Here is a 21,854-nt window from a genome sequence, read left to right on the forward strand (position 1 = left end):
AGGAAGGAGCGGCGGGGGGATCAGGAGGCAGGGAGGTGGGGGTCAGCGCTCACCCAGGTACTGGCCCTTGCCCTCGCGGAAGGGCGGCCCCACGGGTCCTTTGTGCATGGGCTGCACGTACTTAACAGGCGCGTAGCCCGCGGCCCCGCCGGCCGCGCCTCCGGTGGCCGCCCTCGGCCCGCACCCCAGCAGCAGCAGCAGTAGCAGCGGCGGCGGGAGCGAAGACAGGGACGTCAGAGCCCCCCGCATGGCGTCCGCGGGCGTGCTGCAGGGAGGAACCGAGAGGGGCCGTCAAGCCAGCCCGCGGGTGGCTTCGCACCGGCCCGGGACTCCCCGGGGGATCAGCAGGGACGTGTTATCCACGAGCAACGCCCCCCGAGCCCGAGTGTGCGGGAGTCCCCTGCGAAAGCTCCCGCAAGCCCGCGCGGGGCTGTCCATCCACACCCGAGTGTCCAGGGGCCCTCTCCCCTGGACGACAGCCTCCCCCACCCCGCCGCTTGGCAACCAGATGCCCTTCCAGAGCACCCCTCTGACCCTGGCGCACCCCTGCTATGACCCTTCGATGATAAGACCCACTCCCATGTGCTGGGCTGGCTTTCTGCCAGGTCCCGGGCTGAGTTCTCTAGAGAACTCCCTTAATGCTCTCAATACTTGAACAAGTTATTATTACTGTCATCCCCATTTTCCAGATGACAAAACTAAAGCAAAGAAAGGGCAGCAGAACTGGGGTCTGACCGAGGTCTGCCTGACTTCATGTCAGGTTGATGGTGCCCTCCTGGGGCTCCCCTCGGCCTTCAAGATCAAGTCTGTGGTGCCTAGCAGGGCATTCAAGGCCTTTTAAAATCTAGTTTGGGCCTGTCTCCAAACCTCTACCACCCCCTTCTCTGCCTCTCTGCTCCCCCATACCTTTGCCCCTGACACCAGGCACCCCCATGCTTCCAGGCTTTTGCCCCTGCTGTTTCTCTGCCCTCGATGTTCTTTCAGTTTCCTACTCATCCTTCAAGGCACTGGGACACTGTCACCCCTTCCTCCCTAGAGCTGACCCCTCGCCCCTTTGTGTCCCACCTAGCCCTGTCACAGCCTGGAGCTCAGCTCTGAGAACAAGGCCTGGGTGGGGAGGAAGCACACAGTCTAGAGGTGGACACGCAGCCTGAGTCTTCCACTCTGGGGACCTGAGTTTCCTCAGGGACAAGATGTCCACGATTCCATTTCTATGAAATGTCCAGACGAGGTGAACGTACAGAGACAGAACGTGGGCCAGCAGTGGCCCAGGGACGGCGGGAAGGGGGAAGGGAGCGATCGCAAAGCAGGCAGGGTTTCTGTAAGCCGTGATGAAAATGTTCTCAAACTGACTGTGATGACAGCTGCCAACGTTTTAAAATACATTTTAAAAAACTATTGAATCAGACACTTTAAATGGGCCAACTGTATGATATGTGAATTGTAGCTCAACAAAGATGTCATTTGTTTATTTGAGAGAGGGCAGGGGGAGCCACAGAGGGAGAGGGGGAAGCAGGACACGGGGCTCAATCCCAGGACCCAGGATCATGACCTGAGCCACAGGCAGACGCTTCACCGACGGAGCCCCGCAGGCGCCCTAAGCTGGCACTGTGACACAGCTGGACAAAGCAGCCTGCTCCTGGGGGCCGCGGTGGCAGGAGATCCCACGCCTGCCTCATTGCAGGGCCGCTCTGTGTTGCAAGGGGAGACTACGTGGCATTTGAACGTGCAAGGAAGGTCCCACCTCCCCTGCCTCCCTGATTGGGGCTCCCCTCACCCCCAGGGGCCTCTCCACACCTGTGCCCCACTGCAGGAGGGGGTCTGTGGGTGGGCTGAGTACATCTGGGGATGCATGTGGGGAGCAAGGCCCTCCCTGGGGCTGGACTGGGTCCGGAGGTGCAGTTCAACGTTCCTCCAAGCTCAGTAGCACGCCGAGCTCCGAAGGAATGAACACAGGGCTCCAGAGAAGGCCAGCGAAGCTGCCAGCCCCAGCTCCGCCATCACCCTGTCCTGTGACCTTGGGCAGGTGTATGTCCCTCAAGCTCCCCTGAGCCCCCAACAGGGATGTCTGCCCCCTGCAGGGCTCCCCAGCCCAGAGCCAGGCAGGCTCCACCTCAGAGTCCCCTCGGTCACCCCGAGGTTCATACAGTTACTATCCCCGTTTCATAGATGTGGAAACGGAAACTTAGACTAAGAATCTTGCCCAGGACACAGCCCTCAACACAGGCCCCCTGTTCTGTCCGCACTGTGACTGACACCAGGACTCAGAGGCCGCAGCCTATGGGCCCGGCCCTCAGGTAGGTCTGGCTGATGGAGGCTCTGGTGGGGCGCTGCCCTGACGTTTCTGCCCCTAGAGGCTTGCCTCGTCTGTCCTCCACATAAGGAAACATTAGCACTCCGAACCTAAGCCCGAGCGTCTCACTCTCGAGCCCCAGCCCCTAACCACCTCCTCCCACCTCTCTGGAGAGGGATAAGGGCCCTCCTGCACTGACCACCTGTCGGGGGGGGGGTTGGGGGGGTGCTCATCCATGCTCATAGCTAGAATGTTCTGCCTGGTGGGTGGGCAGGGAGGGTGGGGGAGTGGGCAGAGGGGGTGGAGCTTGCAGCAGGGAGTAGGAGGAGGCAAAGGGACAGTTCTGGCCTGGGTATGCCAGAGGCCAAGGCTGTGGCACCGCCACAGGAGGACTCAGGACAGCCCTGGCTCTGGTAGCCCTGACTGAGCTGAGGCCTCACTGGGGTGGGGGTGATGGAGGGTACGGGCAGCCTTGGGCTCAGCTGGAAGGGAGCTTAAGGCAGAGGACTGTGGGGGAGCACAGGCAGGCAGGACACCAAGGCAAAAGCCCCAAGTCCAGCCAAGAGCCCAGGTGTGCCCCCCTCCAGCCAGCTCCCCACCTTTCAAACTCCTTGGCCGGGCCCATCTCTGGGAAGCATCCCTACCTCACACCCTGTGGCTCCCTAAACTTGCCCTGCCCCAGCACCTCCTGCACTGGGCTCCCTCAGCCGAGGGTGACAGGTCTGACACAGGACCCCGGGGCAGATGTCTCCCCTGCAGTGAGCAGGGTCTGCGTGAGGATGACAGCTCACACTCGCTGCACGGGGACCTCTGGTCAGGCACTAGCCTAGCGCTCTGTTCAATAAATGATTTCTTTCCCACAAGGCCCCTGGGAAGGAGGCACCCCATCTCCACCCGCCACCCTACTCTTTCTGCAGATGAAGAGCCTGAGGCTCCGGGAGGTACAGAGGTGTGCCTGAGGGTGAGAGCTGGCAACCAGGATTTGAGCACAGGTCTGTGAGAACTGCCAGGGGGAAGCAGACAGGACAGGGCAGCAGCCAGCCAGACAGACAGACAGAGAAGCTCCAGGCGAACTGCAGGTCTGAGGAGAGAACATCACTCCAGCTCCAGGAGGGGGGTGCTGGGGAGTGGAGGCAAGCCCATGGCCTTGAGAAGGGTGTGCTGAGCCTCCTGTTCACGGGGCTGCCGAGAGGGATGATGCCCCTGGAACAGCCTGTCGTGGCAGCCCCGTGGGACGCACTGCCCCCAACCCAGCCACCATCAGCGCCGAGGGTGCCTGGGTGCTCCAAGTCCCCTGCCTCCTTTCCACTGGCACCCCTCTCCCGCCCTTCACTGCGCCCCCACACCCCCGCCTCCCTGAAGCTCTGTGCCTTCTGCACATTGGCCTCCAGACTCTTACTTATCCTTGGCCCCCCAGGGAACCCGTAGGACGCCTGCCCTGGTCTCTGCCGAGGCCTGCACACCACCCCGTCACAGCTCTGTATCCCTTTTTGGCTGTGTCACTCTCTGACCCCACTCCATGCCCAGCACAGGACTTGGCTGGCGCACAGTGACACTTGATAGAAGTTGGATGAACTCAAGTCATTGTCAAGTTTAAAGACTGTACCGATAACTCCCTGGGTCCTTTCCTTTGTGCAGATACTTCTCGTCACCCTGGGAGCCCCCTCCCCAGGCCAGGGGGGCACAGGTGGGCTAGAGTGGGAAGAGGTGGGGACACAGTCAAAGAACTCAAGCTAAGAACAGCCTGCACAGGGTTGAGAAGTGCAGCGAAAAGAGCGATTCATTCGATTCATTCGCTTGCTCTTGTTCTCCGCGAGAGCCCAGCAGGGGTGTCAGGGCTCAAGGCCGGCTCTGCTGTGCGACCTCGGGCAAGCCCTCACCCTCTCTGGTGACCTGGGAGGGAGGAAGGCAGGAGCGGCGGCAGCTGGGAAGAGGCGGGGCTGGCAGGGGCACGAGGTGGGGTGCGCGAGGAGACGCTGATTCAGGGGATCGGCGCTGGCGGCGGGCAGGGGAGACGAGGTGTTTGCACAGCTGCAAGTCCTTAGCGGGGATTTCCCCCTTTTCAACAAACCCCCGTAAAACGGCGTTTTGTCCAAGTCAGCGTTTTGTGGCAGCCTGGGCCCCCTCCCGCGGGGGCCACGGAGGCTGGCTGGGGGCGCGCAGTGTTCCAGGGTCTTTCAGACCGATTCGGGGTGGGGAGGGGATGGGGTGCCGGCAGCAAGAAGTGCCACCAATACAGACCCCTCGCCCCCTGGACAGGGCGGCAGGAGGGGAAGAGACATCCGCGAACCGCGACCCCTCCTCACCCGCGCCCGCTCTCCGGGGGGCCTGTCCCGGGGTGACCGCGAAGGGCCCCCCCATCCGACGGCAGGGAGAGGCCCGCCCGCTCCCCGTCCCATTTCACAGACGAGCTACCAGAGGTCCAGATGAAAGGGGGGGCCAGGGAGAAGGCTCCCAGGGGACCATGCGCGGTGTGGCTGATGTGGCCCCGGCAGGCAGCCCCCCTCCCGGGGCTGGGGGGGACGGAAGTCGGCCCTGCACAGGCTCGGGCTCTCGGAGGCGCTGAGGGAACGTGGGGAGCGCGCAGGCGGCCCGGCCCGGCCAAACCACAGGTATTTTATGAGACGCTTCCTGTTGTGGAGACATTTCTGCGGGATCGGCTGCCCCGCTTGCTCCCCTGGTGCCTCCTGTCTCTCCGCCTCCCAGCCTCCCTCTCTGCCCTCTCACTGCGTCTCTGGCCCGCACTCATTTCTCTCTGTCTCTGTCTCTCTCTCCAGCCCTGTCTCGGCCTCCTCACCAGGTGAGCAGCATTTCTTGCTCAGACTCTCTCTCTCTCGGGGGTCCAGCCCTGGAGACCCCTAAGGCCCTGGTAGGTTCCTGCAGCCCCTGGACTCCTGTTCCAGCACAGCTACGTATGAGCTGTGTGACTTGGGCGCGTGACTTAACCTCTCTGAACCTCAGCGTCCTCACGTGTGAAAGGATTAATGCAGGTGATCTGAGCCATTGGCCCCTCCAGGTGTGCTGTTCTGTCCTGCTACCCTGATGGCCAGAAAGTTCTCCCTTCAGTCTAACCTCAGTTTCTCTTGCTGCAAAGCAACATCTTCTCCAACCCTTAAAAAACTCAGGTGACTTGCTGCCAGAGGCCAAGGCCTTATGAAAGTTCCAAAGTCAATTTTCTGGTCTCCCAGGCCTTTTCCCTGATGGCTCCAGAGGTGGGACTGACCAGGGGTCCCACAACCTGGTCAGGGCTAGGATGCAGTCATGGATCTCACCCGGCAGCAGAGGAACTGCCTTCCTCACCCACTGGGCATGATGCCCGCCCCCCACTGCCCAGCCAGGCAGCGCCAGACTTGGCCGGGGCTCCCTGGCCCCTCCTCCCCCACCTCTTTCCCAGCTTGTGGGAAGTGGGGAGCTCTTTCCTGCCCTCCTTTCTTACTTTTTAAAAAATATTTTATTTATGGGGCGCCTGGGTGGCGCAGTCGTTAGGCGTCTGCCTTTGGCTCAGGGCGTGATCCCAGCGTTCTGGGATCAAGCCCCACATCAGGCTCTTCTGCTGTGAGCCTGCTTCTTCCTCTCCCACTCCCCCTGCTTGTGTTCCCTCTCTCGCTGGCTGTCTCTATCTCTGTCGAATAAATAAATAAAATCTCTTAAAAAAATAAAAATAAAAATAAAAAAATAAAATATAAAAAATAAAAAAATATTTTATTTATGGGACGCCTGGGTTGGCTCAGTCATTAGGTGTCTGCCTTTGGCTCAGGGCGTGATCCCGGCGTTCTGGGATCAAGCCCCACATCAGGCTCTTCTGCTGGGAGCCTGCTTCTTCCTCTCCCACTCCCCCTGCTTGTGTTCCCTCTCTCGCTGGCTGTCTCTCTGTCAAATAAATAAATAAAATCTTTTTTAAAAATTTATTCATTTGACAAGAGAGAGAGCACAAGCAAGGGGAGCAGCAGGCATAGGGAGAGGGAGAAGCAGACTCCCCGCTGAGCAAGAAGCCCGACACAAGGCTTGGCCCCCCCAGGTCCTGGGATCATGACCTGAGCCGAAGGCAGATGCTTAACTGACTGAGCCACCCAGGCGTCCTTCCTGTCCTCCTTTCCTGAGTCTTGGATGAAAGGGGTGCACACCTACTCAAGGCCCAGCCACCTCCATACCCCTTCCCCAGGGCCTCTCACTGTCTGCGTATGCCCCCCACCCCCACCCCGTCTCCAGCCTCTCCATCACCTGTCCACACAGGCCTAACTACCTCCACCCCAGCCACCCTCACCTCTCCCCAGCCTTCTCAGCCAAGTTCCTTGAAAGGACTGTCTCTAACCCTCACCCCGCTCTCCGCTCCCTGCTCCCCTCAGCACAGAATCCTGCCTGGGGCCCTGCTCTCTTCCTTCCTGGAAAGGCTCCTCCTCAGATTCTTCTCGGCTCCCTTCCCCTGCCCACTCTGCAGACCCAGGCTTGCCCCAAGGAGCTGGCTTAGGCATCACCCCTTGTCCCTGGATGTTTCTCCTGCAGTTTCCAGCTCTCGCCAGCCCCACAGTCCCAATCCCATCACTGAGGGCTCCCACATCTGCCTCCACCTTGCCCTGAGCCCCACTCTCATGTTCAACTCTGAGCTGAGCATTTTCACCTGGCTGGCCCTTAGATACCTCCCCCCAAACTGCTGTCATTATCTTCTCCCCATTACTTGCTTCTTCCCCGCTCCCAAGGGCCCAGGCCAGATATGTGGACATCACTTCTGACCCTTCCTTCCTTACAGGGCAGTGAGGAATCTCTCTAGCCTGTCCAATGCCTTAGCATAATTAGAAAAGGCTACCCCGGGGCACCTGGGTGGTTCAGTCAGTTAGGCATCTGCATCAGGCTCCCTGCTTGGCAGGGAGTCTGCTTCTCCTTCTCCCTCAGCTCCTCCCCTACTTGTTCTCTCTCTCTCTCAAATAAATAAATAAATAATCTTAAAAAAAAAAAAAAGGCTACCCCTCCTTCCAGCAGACTCGGGTACTCTCACTGCCCTTCCTGGGTGCCCTTGTACAGTAACCAACCTATACAACTGTACATGACAGCCCTGTTCCTTTACATGTACACCCCCAATCCAATCCTGTAGGCTCTCCTCTACTTCTCTCACTTCTATTCCTTCCCCTCCTTCCCCACAGTGTCTGCCCTAATACAGACCTTATCCTCTCCCAACACACAACACAGGCAAATCCCGGCCGTTTAGTAAAGTTTTGTTATATTAAATTGCCAAATCCTCACCTACTTTATCATAGCAGCCTCACTCCCATCCTCATTCTGTTTTTCTGTAGATAATCCAACAGCTCTTCTGAAACTTCAGTGTGCATCAGATGCTTTGTTAAAACACAAGTTCCTGCGCCTCACACCCAGGGATCCTGATTCAGTACACTTGGGGTAGGGCCCAACGTCTGCATTGCTAACAAGCTCCTAGGTGAGGTGATGCTGCGTGTGTGTGGACCACACTTTGGCACAGTTCTGCCCATGGTCCTCCCCTGCTCTGGATTCTCCAGTGGCTCCCTAGTACCGACTTCATAAATTCCATGTTATTCTGCAATTCAAGTGGCTTCCTGGAGGAGGAGGCATACTTCAGACCCAGTAGGATGTGGACCAATTAAAATGGAGGAGGCGGAGAGGGCAGAGGTTGATGGTGAGCTTGGCAAAACCCTGAGATCACAACTGGGGCTTGCACTCTAAAAGTCCGATAGAAGAGGACAAGGGGCCGGGAGCCGCGTGCTATGGGAGCCGTGTGGGTGTGTGCCGCGCCCGTCTGTGTCCCTTCCTCTGCGTCTAGGTGTCACTAAACCCAGATCCTCACCTGCCTGTGCCTTTCAGGCATCTCCCGGCGTCTCTCTCATCCTGTCTCTGTGTCACTGTCCTATTTCTGCCCATCTCTGTGACCCCATTTGTCTCTCTGCTATTCTATGTCCTTGAACCTAAGTTCCAGCCTTATAAGTCTCTAGCTGTCGGTCACTTGATGGGACCCTCTAGAAGGCCAGTGACTACGCCCTTAATGCCCACGCTAACATCAGGTCTGCGTCTGACCTCCCTGGGTGGAGACCTGTGGAGCCCAGTCCCACGAGCTGAGCTCAGTCCTTCAGGATCAGTAGGAGTCTCTGAACCCCTCGCATCTCAATGCACAGGCATGAGAACTGCTCCAAAACCAAAGAACCGCCTGGAACCTGGGACTTGGGAGGTGGAGGGAGGTAGCCAGGTTGGGGCAGGGCTGCCTGGGGGCCACGTCATCATCCAGGTCCGTGGCAGGACAGAGGCACTGCTCCCTGCCCACCCGGTCTCCCCTACCAGGCATCAAATCTGCCAAGAGTCCCAACGTGCCTCACCTCCGCAGGTGAGGCTCCCAGACCACAGGGCCGTCCAGCTGGGAAGCAGCACAGTCAGGAGGCTGGGAGGGCAGGTCAAAGCTCTAAAGCCCAGAGGAGTAATGGTGGAACATTTCACACTGAGAGCAGAGCACACATCTCTGGGCAAGGAAGAGTAGGCGGCCGCTGGGGTGGAGGCATCCAAGAAACAGAGAACTTCAGGTCTGGAACTCGACAGAGAGAGACACAGACTGGAGATAAAAACAGGGCTTCACCAGCCAGGTTGCTGTAACCCGATGAGAGCCGTGGACTCCCCCTTGGGGAAAACACCCACATTTAGGGATGAGAGGAGCCCACTGCAGCCCTGAGCCCCAGCATCCTCATATCCAGACACCCCAACCTTCTCAGTATTTCCTTCTACCCACCTGCCTGCCTTTGCCTCACAGCCCTCTCTGCCCAGAGCTCCCTTCCTATCTTTGTCCTCCAAGCAAACATGTTATTCTTCATTTGAGACAGCTCAGATGCCTCCTCCTCCAAGCAGCCTTCCGTGCCTCCCTCAGGCAGAACAGCTACTCCTCCTGGGTACCTCTTCCCCCCTCCCCGCCTCATCCCTGACTGGGGCTTGGCACACAGTAGGTGCTCAATACAGTCTGCAGCCTGGCTGGCTGAAGCCCACAGGATGGCTTCCCATAGGGCCCCTTGTTCTTTGCGGTTCTTCCAGAGTCCGTCTCAGCTCTGGGGCATAGGGGGCTTGGGCAGGATCTCCCTCCCCACAGGGGACGAGTTCCACCTCTCCGGCTCCAGCTGCTGCCCAGCTCTGAGAGTAGGAGGCAGAAGTCCCACTACTCTCCTAGGGAGCAGTATCTTGGGGCAACAATGCTTCCAGGGAGGTAGGAACAGTCAGCTGGGGGCAGATGAACCAGAAGAGGCCCGGCAGTGGGCAGGACTCAGGACAATATGTGTCCTCAGGCAGGTGGCCAGGGGACTGGTCCGTCCCTGCCAAGGGGCTCAGGCCTCAGCTGGTGACATCGCTCACTTCCCAGCAGAGGCTTTGAACTTCTGAGTGGGACTGAACATGGAAATGTACCCCCACCCCCGGCCCCAGACACCCCCAAGCCCTGGGCCAGGCCGGGCCTTCACGGCAGCCAATCCCTCGCCTTCTGGTTCACATTTGCAGCCTTTTCCGGAGCGCCACCCGCCGCCCGCTGCCTCCTCGCGTCGGCCAAGATTCCTGAGCCTTCGCGGCTTCTCCGCTCGGTGGCGGCGGCAGGAGGAGCCGGCCTGGGCTGGGAGGGGGCCCGGCGGGAGCACAGCCAGGCCACTGCACCCGGGCAGGCCAAGCAAACACAGGCCGCGCCAAGGAGCCGGGGCGAAATAGTTCACAAATGAGAAAAAGCTGCTTCCGACTTGGGCCGGGGTTTGAAAGCCCAGGCTGCAGGGAGCTGAGGTCACCTGCACGAGGGGCGGCCCGCTAGGACACCCCGAACCTGGGAGGGGCTTCTGCTGCCGCGGGAGGGAGCAAAGCGAGACAGCCGCCAGCACCGGCTTCATCCAGTCCCCGCTGTCAGAGAGCCCTGCCCCCATGTCTAGCTTACCTCTCAGGTCGGAGGGGCCTCTGAAGGTCCCAGCAAAGGCAAGGCCTGGGGACAAAAGAGGGAGACAGTGAGGAAGCTGCCAGGAGCCGAGAAGCCTCCCGCCCTGACCCACAGCCCCCCACCCCCACCCCGGGCCTGCCGCTGGCCTCTTAACCAGAGCCCCTGCTGGAATGTGGACCTGATCTCAGCCCCTCATCTCAGGGAGCCTGAGGGAACTTCCTTTATTTGTTCCATGCACGCTTAGCAATGCCCATGGGTGCCTGGGCAGGGGTGATGGAGTCCCTCCTGTCCTCGGGCCCAGGCAGGAGGAGCCTTCTGCGTGCCAGGATCCATACTGGAGAAGTCCCTACTCTCTGTCGGGCCCGGGCTGGGGTGCCCCTACCACAGGCTAAGATTCCTGCCCGAGGAAGCTCCTACTAGGTGGGGAAGTGAGGCTGGGCCTTGGGGGCACAGAAGCTGCTTAGCCCTGTGCCCTGCCTGCCCCAAACTAGCATCACACAAGCCCCCACCCCCACCCCCGCACCACTGGCTAACATCTCCGGGGTTGTAGGAGCACCGAGCGGGGAACACTGCCTCCACCTTGAGCTTCCCCAGGGCTTCACCTAGGAAGGGTTGCTGGAACTGGATCCTGAAGGGTGAGGAGGAGTCTGAAAGGCAGACAGTCAGAAAAGGAATTTCAGGCGGTAGGAAGCTGCTTGGCAGATATGGGAAGGTCCAGAAGAGCCGAGGGGTTGAGAGGACAAGCAGGAGCTGAGAAGCCGGGGCGACAGGGTGAGGAGCCTTGAATGCCATGCCCGCATTGAGGTTGCTGAGTGGGGAGGTGATGTGGTCAGAGCCCTGGATCTGGTCCCCATTTCTGCCTCCGTCAATCATGCCCCGTCCCTGTCCCACACGGCTGTACACAGGGAGCTGAGGCTGGAGCCCAGGCCCAGATGGGACTCCCGGGTGGGTGGGGAGGGGACACCTAGCCAGCCCACCTGGCAGGGAGGCCAGCAGCAGCGTCACTTTCTCCCCCAGCTGCTTGCTCGCCTCTGCCTGCTCCCATGGAAACTCTGACACCCCGGCCCCGTCTCTTGCTGCACAAGCAGCCGGATGCCAAAGCCAGCTGCTCCTAGGCTTTCCCTCTGCCTCGGACCTGCCTCCATGCCGGCCACTGAGTGCCGCGACCCTAAAGGTGGGCTGGGAGGCTCCTCTGTGAGGGCCCAGGCCTGTCGTGAAGGCTGGGTGGGGGGTCCTCAATGCGCAGCTCAAGCTGGCCTGTCCAGCCCCTGCCCCAGCCCCAGCTCCAGGCTCACAACTGGGGAGTGACTTATGCTGCATCTGGGCTTCAAAGGATGAACATGCATTTAACGGGGTGGGGGCAGGGACGGGCGATATGTCCAGGCCGAGGGAAAAGCATGGGCGAGGGTGTGGAGGTGTGAACGCCCTAACCGTATCCAGAGGATGGGAAGAATTAAAAGAAAACAAAGGAACACAAGAACCAGCGAATCAGTCGTAGCTCTCGTTTATCGCACAGCTACTATGCGCCGGGCTCGGGGTTCCTGCGGTGGGTTATCTCGTTTAACCCTCACAACAAGCCAGCGAAGTAGCTACTTTGTCTTCCCTTTTTACAGACGGAGAAACCAAGGGACACAAAGGTTAGATAGCTGGTTCAAGGGCACACAGCTCACGAGGGGTAGAGATGGAGTTTGAACCCAGGCTGTTGGCGCCTACGCTTGGGCTCTTCGCCTCTGTGCTAGACAGGTGATTTGGAAGGAGAAGCGAGATGCCTGAATGTCAGAATCAGGGGGACACTGGGCCCAGACTAAAGCTGGCTCTGCAGCCCGCCCCGTGGTAGCCCTTCATAACAACGGTCTCTAAATCCCAAGTGCGTTTTATGCACAGCCACAGCACTGGGCACACTCCCGGCATCATTTCCTCAAACTCCTGCCCAACCCTGTCAGGTGGGAATTGCTGTCCCATTCTTCTGAGGAGGAGCACTGAGCCCCAGAGGGGTGACATCGATTCTGCAAGGTTACGGGGCTGGGAGGCACGGGGGCCAGATCTGAACTTCGGGGCTTGCCCACCCCCCAGCTGGCCAAACCACCTGTATAGCTGGGCTTCCCGGGGACCTCAGGCCTGGGACCTTGTCCCCCTTCTCCCCACCTGTGCGGCCACAACCGGATGGCCGCAGGGACAGGCAAGGCTGGGATCACGGTGGGCAGCGACTATTGAGGGCCTCAGGAACATCCTCCAGGTGCTCCAGGCTCCCTCAGTCCTCCAAAATGGGAAGCTGGGGTGGGGGTGGGGGTGCGCCAGGGCAGGGCCCCAGCCTACTTCAATGGGCCTCTGTTCTTAACCTCCCCCCACAGCTGCCCTTCCTAATCTCCTCCTTGAGCCCCTCCCTGGCGACATCTCCTCTTTGCACGGAGCCCACTGCCAGCTCAATCCCAGGCCAGAGGTGGGTGGGACAGTATGCACCCCCTGCCCCCTACCAGCTTCTCGGCAGAGGGCTCCTTCGGAGGCTGGCCAGGGTCCCATGCCTGTGTCCCCATCCCAACTTTCCAAACTGAGGTGTTGATGGCCCTGAGGCAAACCTTCGGCCTCTCCTGGAGAAGGACTCCTGGGGGGGGATGTCCCCATTTTCAGAGCAGGCCCAAGCTGAGAGTCCCTCTTGAAAAATCATAACGGGTTGAGAGCCCAGCTGCCTGGGTTCTTCTCCCAGCCCTGCCTCTCCCGAGCACATGACCTCACTCCTCGGTACCTCAGCTCCTCCATCCGTGAAACGGGGTCAGCTCCTATTCATAGAGCATGTGGGAGGATGAACTGAGTCAACTTCGCAGCGCAAACATCCAGCGGTTTTTACCACATAGGAACGTTCAGTAAACGTTCGCTGCTATTATTGTCATTATCATCACTGTGGCGCCTCTCAAAAGCTGTGTGAGGTTAGTATTATAAACCCTATTTTACAGATGAAGAAACCGAGGCTCAGAGAAGTCACTTGCCCAAGGTCACCCAGCCAGGTCGTGCAGGATGGCCCCCGTGTCTGGACCTAAGCTGAGGGAGCCCACAGAGGATGAGGACAGCCTCGCAGCTCCCTGCGGCAGAGGCAAGGGGAGGCAGTGGGGAGCAGAGGGGGTCCCTCGCCCCTCCTGCCTGACCCCCAGGAGCTCCCCCACACACAGCCCCTGCTGCCCTTGCAGGAGGGGACTCTGCATTCCTGGCTAAGCAGCTGGATTTGCTGTGCTCCCGGAACTATGAAAAGAATGTTTGCCACGAGCTGAGCCGCGGTCGCTTGTCAGAGGAGTGTGGCCTGCAGGGCCCACGCAGAGCTGCCAGGCGGCCAGCAGCCACCACGGAGGGAGGGAAGAAGGCCAGATGCAGAGAGAGCTTCTGGGGAGTGAGGGCTGTGGCTGCGGGACAGGGATGGACATCACAGAGTAGGCCTCCTGGGATCTTTCAGGAGAAGAGAAATGACTTCCGCCCCTCAATCTGCCTTGCTCCCCGCCACGGGCGCTAAGGAGAAGCAGGATGGCATTCCTGGCCCATCTCGTCAACGGGATTATGGGGACCCAGAGGAGAAGTCACCTGAGCTCACATAGCAGCCAGTGGCAAAATTGAGACCTGAAACCAAGACCCCTTCCTTCCAGAGGCTGCCCTCCCTAGTAGGGCCCACCAGGACCACAGCGGGCTCTTAGATACTAGAAAACACCATCCTAGGCCCCTCTCTTCTGGGCTCTCACCAGGCCTGACCTTCGCATGCCTGCTACTCATGTTCCCCATCCCCCAAAGAGTGCCTCGGGCTGTGAAAATGCCTGGGGCACTGTGGACACTCAACAGTTAAGTTTCCATCCCTTTCTCCCCCAAATCAGGCCCTGGAGAGGGCAGTGACCCAGGAGGTCAGTGGGCAAAACATTAGCCATGCATCCTCACAGGCCTGGGAGTGAATCCCCACTCAGCACTCAGCAAGGTGACACCTGGCCTGATAAATGACCTCTCTGAGCCTCCACTTTCCCCTCTGCTAAATGGGCCACTGATTCCTGCCCTGCAGCATTGTTACAAAGACTAAATGAGACATGTGAACATAGGACCAGGTACACAGTAGATGCCCAATAAACTCTTACTGTGACCCTCCCCGAAGGGGACGGGAAGAAGTGATATTAGAGAACCTCAGGTGACAAAGTTCCTTCCACCCCAGATCCCTGATGGGCCCTGCCAGTGGGGCAGGCTTGGGAAGGAAGGAAGGCCTGGGGCCAGGATCCTGGCCTCTGGTTCATTTCTGCCACCGGCTGCTGTGTGACTCGCGCAGGCTCCTCTGGAGGCTCCGTAAGGCCGCCCGTGGGATGAGCCCATAATGCCGGCATGGCTCTCCCCACGAGGCACTAACCCTCTACCACCCCCACTGCCCTCCAAGAGCCAGGGATCTCCGCCAATTCCACGTTGCATGGGGACAGTCACCTCCCAATTCAAAACTCTCCAAGAATCTGAATGGAAGCAGGGCCAAGTCCTCCCATGTCCCTTCCCAGGACCCGGCCAGAGAGGTGTAACCGACACTGATCGGAAGTCTGGGTGAACGTCCCCGGGTCTATGTGTGTGGCCTGGGACCACTCCTTACCTCTCTGCAAGTAAAATGACCCCGGAGACTAGTATTAGCATTCTCGTTTTATAGATGGGGAAACTGAGGCACAGAGCTGGGAAGCTGCTTACCCAGGGTCACATGGAAAGTAACCCAGGTCTGTCCGACTGCCAAGGACTTCTCTTCCCCTCACTGCACAGGCTGCCTTCACTCAAGACCCGCCGTCCACACCCCAGCACCCTGGAAATGCCCACACAGTAGAGTGGGTCCGGAATTGCCTTTCTGGGAGTGCGACTTCCCTGGCTGATGTCTGGGCAGTCATGTGCGCATATAGGGCCTCACCACCCACGTGGGCTTCCGGACACACCCCAGGCCTTCCAGACGCTACAGCCCCGAACTCATGGCCACGCTCAAAACCCAGTTCCTTGCCATCTCAGCATACCAGACACCCGGGTCCAAACCCATAGTCTCCCCTTCACCTGCCTCCTCTGGGGACAGGCCACAGTCACCCAGTGCCAAGGTCCTGGCCCACCCTCTCCTCACCCCCACGGTCAGTCAGTCACTGAGACCTGACCAGTCTCTCCCCCTCCTTCTTTCCACCTATTTCTTCCTCTCATCCCCATGGCAACCACCCACCTCAGCCCCCAGAGTCTTCCCCCTCCAACGACCCAGCCTCCTTGGCGCGGTCCTTGCCTGTAAGATGTCCTTTTTGTCCTGGCTTCCAGAGCAACCGCAGAGACTCCCAGGGTGCACCATTTCTCTGGTCAGCACCCTTGGAAATCTCACCCCAAAACAGTGCTCAGTCCCACTCGGCCCCCCACTGTGTGAGCCACCAATTATTCACTGTCCCCTCAGAGAACCTTCCCACCTCCACACCTTTGCACCTGCCGTTGCCTCTGACAGGAATGGCCTCCCTTCACCCTTTCGACCACCTGTACATGTCAAAGTTCGCATTCTCCCTCAAAGTCCCAGCCAGGGTCACCTCTTTGGTGCTGCCTCCCTGATAGCCCCTCCCTCCGGCACTTTGGCTTGCACGGTGCCTCCCCCTCAATGGGCACCCTGAGACACAGCTGCACCCCATATGAGAGGCCCCTGTGCCTCTAGGTTCCCCCACTCCAACTCTGTAAGTGCCTCGGGCCACAGATGGGACCCACTCATTGAGGCCCCACCGTCTCATAAGGAGAGCACCACGCCCACCACTGCGGGGTCTGGAGAGGGCTGCGGGGGGCAGCAGGGCTGGGAGGCTGGGACTCTGCTAACCTTTGGTCTGGCTCAGACCAGGAGCAGGGGAGGTCGTGGAGGGCGGTTAGGCTAACAGCCCTGTTTGGTATTTTCCCCTCCCTCTTGAGAGCAGACAAATTTACTTCCGTTTTTTCTTTCCCCTTCCACTGAGCCAAAGAGCGGAAACGCTCATTTTCACTCTGGTGGACAAAGTGAAACCGGAGAAAGAGACCCTGGTGAGTGTGTCTGAGTGTGTGTGTGTGTGTGTGTGTGTGTGTGTGTGTTGTCCTGTCTGAGTATGTCTGGCTGGGCCCAGGGGCCACCATGCGTCTGTAGGAGTTTGGGGGTGAATGTGGGCGCACACGTGCGTGACAGTCGTTGAGCATCTGTGGTGGTGTGTGTTCAGAACATGTTCACATGTGTGCTTGTGTGTGACTGTGTATGTCTGTGGTGTGCCCTCATCGTTTTGGGGTGATCGTCCAAGAACCCTGGTGTGCCCCAGCCCAGCGGGAGGCATCTACGCCCTGACCCAGACTGCCAACTCCCCCACAGAGTTCCTGCCCATCAGACCCCCACCCCTCTCCTGGGCTCTAGAATGGGCTCCCTGAGGGCGCCCCACCTGCTGAGGGCAGCGAGGGTCAGTGCCCAGAGAGAAACCCCGGGCTGCCTGACCCTCCCGCCACCCCAGGCCCCAGCCCTTCCAAAGGCCCAGGGCAGCTCCCCGGAGACTGCCCTTGCTAAGGGCACTCCAAGGGGGGGATGGACCCTGGCCACAGGCAAGGGCACAGGTCTTAGCAAGAGGCACTGCAGGCAGACAGGAGGAAGCACTTCTGGGTCCCCAGGGTCCCCAGAGGGAGGCCAGTGGCAGCATTGTCAGGAACCTAGCAGGTTCCCACATACACTGGGGGTCTCACCCAGGCACACACTGACGGACACACATTAATAACATACTGGCAGACACTCACTGGCCCCCTCACACCCCACAATCGCATACGCTGACAGGCTCACACACGGGTCCACACGCACACACAACAAGCAAACTCAGAGGGTTTGCCTTTCCTCCGCTGGCAGCTCCTGAGCCCCTCTGGCTGAGCAGCGCCTCTCTACCCGGGACGCCGGGGTCCCCGTGTCTCCAGTCCCTAACAGACACACTGGGAGGCCGTTCTGGGGCCCGGGACCCCAGTCCCTCTCACCCCTGCAAGCCTCAGGTCTGAGCTGTGGTGGGGGTGTGCTGAGCCTCTGGTATGGACAAACCTCAGTCTCCAGTTTGGGGGTGCTACCAGAACACCTAGAATAGGAGGGACTTGGGGGCAGAAGCAGAAAAACAGAGGAACCGGAAGGTGGCCAGCAAGCCAGCAATGGCAGAAAGATGGGGAGGGGGGACAGGAGGAGCTGAGGGGCTTCACTTGCCTGCGGCTGGAGGGGGCTCTAAGGCCCCTCACCCCTCCTCTCTCCTCCCCCGCCCTAAGGGGGAAGCTTTGTCGCTCCCATTTCACAGGTGGGAAGAGAGACTCGAGGTGAAGTGATGTGCCCAGAGCCCCATCATCGGGGATCCCACCCAGCTGTCTGCTGCTGGAGCCCCCACTTCTGGGACAGGAAGGGAGGAGAGGGCTTTATCCGGGATTCCGCCTGGGCAGCCCTGGCTGGGGGAATCGGGGGCGCAGGGAACGGGACGGGCTCCCCCATCCTAGCACCGAACCCCTGGCCCCGAGGCCCCATCTCATCCCCACCTCGCGGCCGGAGGTGCTGGCCTGCTGGCCCGGACAGTCTCGGGGCAGCCTAGGCCGGGTCCTGCCCTCGAAGCCCCCCAACCCCCGCGTCCGCGCCAGCCTCCCCGCCTTTACCTGCAGGGGCGACCGCCGGGCGAAGCTCCCGGCCCTCGAGGGCCGCCCAGGCGCGCGGGCTCCGGGCAGGGGGCGTCGTCGAGGTCCGCCGGCGGGGCTCAGCGTCGCTCTGCCGGCCGCCGCCGGGGCGGGGCCTCCACCCTCCTCTTTCCACAGCCACCGCCAAGGCCCGCGCCCCGCCCGGCCCGAGCGCGCGCCCAGCCCGCGCCTCGACGTGCGCCCCCCTCCCTGCGTCCGGAGCTGAGACCCCACACACCCGCGCGTCCCCATCCATCCTCGCGCACCCTGTGTCCGCGTCTGGGCCCCCTGCCCGAGAGGGTTACCGTCTAGGGGGACACAGACCTGCCACTGAGAAGGAGGGCATGGTCTGCGCAGGGACGCGGCAGCACCGGAGTCGTGGTCCATAAATCAGCCGTCCACGGCTTCCTGCAAACGGTGACCTAGGCTGAGGGTGGAGGGCTCGGGGCCCTCAAAGCAGAGGAAGGAGAAGCCGTCGTGGGCCGCACCTTTGGGTCTATGGAGGTGAGCCTGTGCGCTCAGAGGCAGGCAGGGACCGATGCTGTGCAATCCTGTTGGCCATGCTGACGCTGGTTAAACTTCACCTTCAGGGACGTGGGAAGCCACAGAAGGCTGGAGCAGAGCACAGTGACACGGTCAGAACTGTGCTTTAGAAAGAGCCCCCCCCCTCCCCATCTGTGCAGAGCACAGAGGCAGGGACATGGGGGGGAGGCTGCTGAAATAATCCTGCTGGTCCACCAAAGCAAACAGTGGGGGTTGGAGGGAAGGGTCAAGGGTAAGAGGAGCTAAGAAGGTGGAACAGGCGGGATTTGGATGTAGAGGGAAGGAGCTGGAAGGAAGGAGGTGTCAAGGACAGCTCTCAGGTTTGTGGTTAGGCAATATGGAGGTGGTGGTCCATAAGGAAGGTGGTCAGATACATTGAGTTGAACACACCTGTGGGATTTCCATGTATCCAGAAGGGAAGCGAGAGTTCTGGGCTAGAGATTAGGGGCCCATGATGACAAATGATGACTGATGTCACCTAGTCATTGCCTAGGGAAGGAGTGCAGGGAGAGGAGGAAGCCCACACCAGGACCAGGACACAGGGAACACCAACATTCAAAGGGCATGCAGAGGAAGAGGAGTCAGCAAAACAGAGCTAGAAGGTGAGGGGGGAAACCAGGAGAGCAGTGACTCAGAAGGCAAAGGCACAGAGTGTTTCTAGAAGGCCAGGGAGCCCCCAGGATCAGGTGTCACAGAAGAGCACCTTTTAGGACCAGCAATTAGGGACTGCTGGTTGAGGTGGGGGGCCAGGGCAGGGGAGGAGCCAGGCTGCCGAGGCTAAAGGAACAGCCCCAGAGGAAGTCAAGGGAGCGAGTGCAGTGGGGGAGTTCATAGGAACTGAGGCCACAGAAGGGGGTTTGGGGTGAGGGTGTGTGTGTGTGTGTGTGTGTGTGTGTGTGTGTGTGTGTGTGTGTTCTAAGTGGGAAATGGCTGAGCCCTCAACAGGTCTAGAAAAGGAATAGGGAAGGCCAATGGCAGCCTGTCTCTGGGTCTGGGCCCTGCCTCCATCGCCGCTTCCCCCTCCTACTGCCTGCCCTCCAAGGGCCTCCCACTTTGCTGTCCCCCTGCCAAGGTACACACCAGCCCCAACCCTCCTCAGTAGGGCCTCTCACCCTTGCCCACCTCCAGAGCCTGGGCCCACTCTCGTCCTACCCTTCAGACTGGGGAGTTTGCAAGAGGTCTCTGGCTCTGGCCTCCCGGCCCAAGCCAGCCTGGAGGGGCCACAGGGGGGCTGGGCTGGGGCACTCCCCTAAGAAGGGGAGGGGGCCAGTTGGCAAGGGACCTAAGGGGACACTGGCTGGGGTGGAGAACTGGGCCCTCCCCCAGAGCTGGTTGGTAGGGATCAGATGGGGGGCGGCGAGTGTTTGGGGAGGGGATGGGAGCTGAGGAGCAGGCGCTGAAAGTTTGACTGCATGGACTCTGGAATTAGACTGCCTGGGTTCAAGTCCCAGTGCCCCATTCCCCAGCGGCAGGCCCTGAAGCAAGTTACCTAAGCTCTGGTGCTCAGTTTCCTCGTCTGAAAAGCTCTCGGGGCTGGTTGTGACGATTAAAGCCCTCGATCCACGGAGAGCACTTAGCTCTGAGTGTGAGCTGTTCTTTGTTTTGTTTGTTTTTTTAAGATTTTTAAAAAATTTATTTGACAGAGAGAGACACAGCAAAAGAGGGAACACAAGCAGGGGCTGAGGAAGAGGGAGAAATAGGCTTCCCGCTGAGCAGGGAGCTCAATGCGGGACTCGATCCCAGGACCCTAGGATCATGACCTGAGCCGAAGGCAGAAGGCAGAAGCTTAACGACTGAGCCACGCAGGCATCCCAGAGTGTGAGCTGTTCTTAGAGAGGGGAGAGGCACTCAGGGAAGGGAAAGCAGGCAAGTGGCGGGGGGTCGCTGTGCTGGGGAAGGGGTCCTATGGGCTTCATGCACACAGACACTGACACACACTCACCCAATGCCCCACAGGATCCCACCCTTGATTCTCCTGACTCACTCCTTGAACTTTCCGGAGGCCCTGGGGCCTGGTTCTCTGTGGCACACAGGGTCCCCACCCACACCGTCCCCACCCCCTCTCTTCTTCTGCCAAATGCCCTGCAGCGGGAAAGAGTTCAGCTCCTTCATTCAACCCACCCTGGGAGCCCCAGTCTGGCCCTGTCCTGTTGTCCTGGAGCCCCGGTGTTTACTGGACTCTCCAGGTGGGCCTCAGCTGCCCATCCTCCAACAGAGGCTGAGACAGCCTTGCCATGACCTTGCCACAGCTGCCTCCTTGTCCACCAGCTCTTTGCATAGCAGACTTCAAGACAGGAAATGAGTGTCCTAGAGCCAGATGTCTGCAGACTCTCCCATCAAGGCTCACCTCTGGGCTGGGCCATCCCACTTGCTGGGGGCTTCCACCTTTGGTTTGTTTCTGGTCATGTCTGGATATCAGTGGGTCAGCTCTGCCAGTGGTCACCTGCTGTGTGGCCTTGAACAAGTTACTGCCCCTCTCTGGGCTTCAGCTCCCTCAGCCACGAATCAGAGGCTGGCAGAGAGGATTCGAGGACTATTCTAGGACACCTGGCTGGCTCAGTCAGTAGAATGTGTGACTCTTGATCTTGGGGTCCTGAATTCAAGCCCCAAATTGGACACAGACATTACTTAAAAATGTTTTAAATTTTGGGGCACCTGGGTGGCTCATTCATTAAGCATCTGCCTTCGGCTTAGGGCGTGATCCTGGCGTTGTGGGGTCGAGCCCTGCATCAGGCTCCTCCACTGAGCCTGCTTCTCCCTCTCCCAGTCTGCCTGCTTGTGTTCCCTCTCTCTCTGGCTGTCTCTCTGTCAAATAAATAAATAAATAAAATCTTTGAAAAAAAATGTTTTAAATTTTATTATTTAAAAAAAATTTTTTTTTTAAATCTTAGAAGACTGTTCTAGACCTGAGCAGGGGTATCAAATGGGGTGGGTGTTTAAAATGAACCAGACAAGGCATCTAATCTGCTTAGCACAGCCCCTGGCAGAGCCAGTGCTGGCACTGCCCGATGGTTCAGAGCATGGGCTGAGGAGGCAAGCAGACCTGGGTTTGGATCCTGTGACTGTGGGCAAGTGACCTCATTTCTCCAAACCTCAAATTCCTCCTCTTTAAAAGAGGGATAATGATAGTCCCGAATGATAACAGCTATCTCTCACAGGGCTCTTCCTCCCTGCCAGGCACTATTGGGAGTGCTTTATGTGGGGGAATAACTCAGTTAGTCCTCAGAAACCCTTTGAGGGGGGCAGCCTGGGTGGCACAGCGGTTAAGCGTTCTGCCTTCAGCTCAGGGCGTGATCCCAGCGTTATGGGATCGAGCCCCACATCAGGCTCCTCTGCTATGAGCCTGCTTCTTCCTCTCCCACTCCCCCTGCTTGTGTTCCCTCTCTCGCTGGCTGTCTCTATCTCTGTCGAATAAATAAATAAAATCTTTAAAAAAAAAGAAAAAAGAAAAAAAGAAACCCTTTGAGATTG

At 59.3% G+C, this 21,854-nt stretch overlaps 1 protein-coding gene across 12 annotated transcripts in view; it reads right to left on the reverse strand.

Annotated features, from left to right (window-relative positions):
- COL8A2 (collagen type VIII alpha 2 chain) overlaps positions 1–20,910 on the reverse strand; it is a 25,405-nt gene extending 4,495 nt beyond the window's left edge. The window contains exons 1-4 of one of the 12 annotated variants that reach the window (XM_034649191.1): positions 17,823–17,951; positions 10,203–10,247; positions 8,629–8,793; positions 54–265 (exon numbers count right to left, since the gene is read on the reverse strand). In XM_034649191.1, coding sequence (XP_034505082.1) covers positions 54–249 — 196 coding nt within the window. In that variant the 5' untranslated portion in view covers positions 250–265; positions 8,629–8,793; positions 10,203–10,247; positions 17,823–17,951. Of the gene's footprint in view, positions 1–53; positions 266–8,628; positions 8,924–10,202; positions 10,248–17,822; positions 17,952–20,730 lie in introns of those variants that run through there. The other 11 variants (XM_034649184.1, XM_034649168.1, XM_034649182.1 and 8 more) reach the window with 11 other exon arrangements.
- Positions 20,911–21,854: the final 944 nt, after the last annotated feature.

The sequence above is a fragment of the Ailuropoda melanoleuca genome, chromosome 2 (genome assembly GCF_002007445.2).
Source record: "Ailuropoda melanoleuca isolate Jingjing chromosome 2, ASM200744v2, whole genome shotgun sequence".
NCBI lineage: Eukaryota > Metazoa > Chordata > Mammalia > Carnivora > Ursidae > Ailuropoda > Ailuropoda melanoleuca.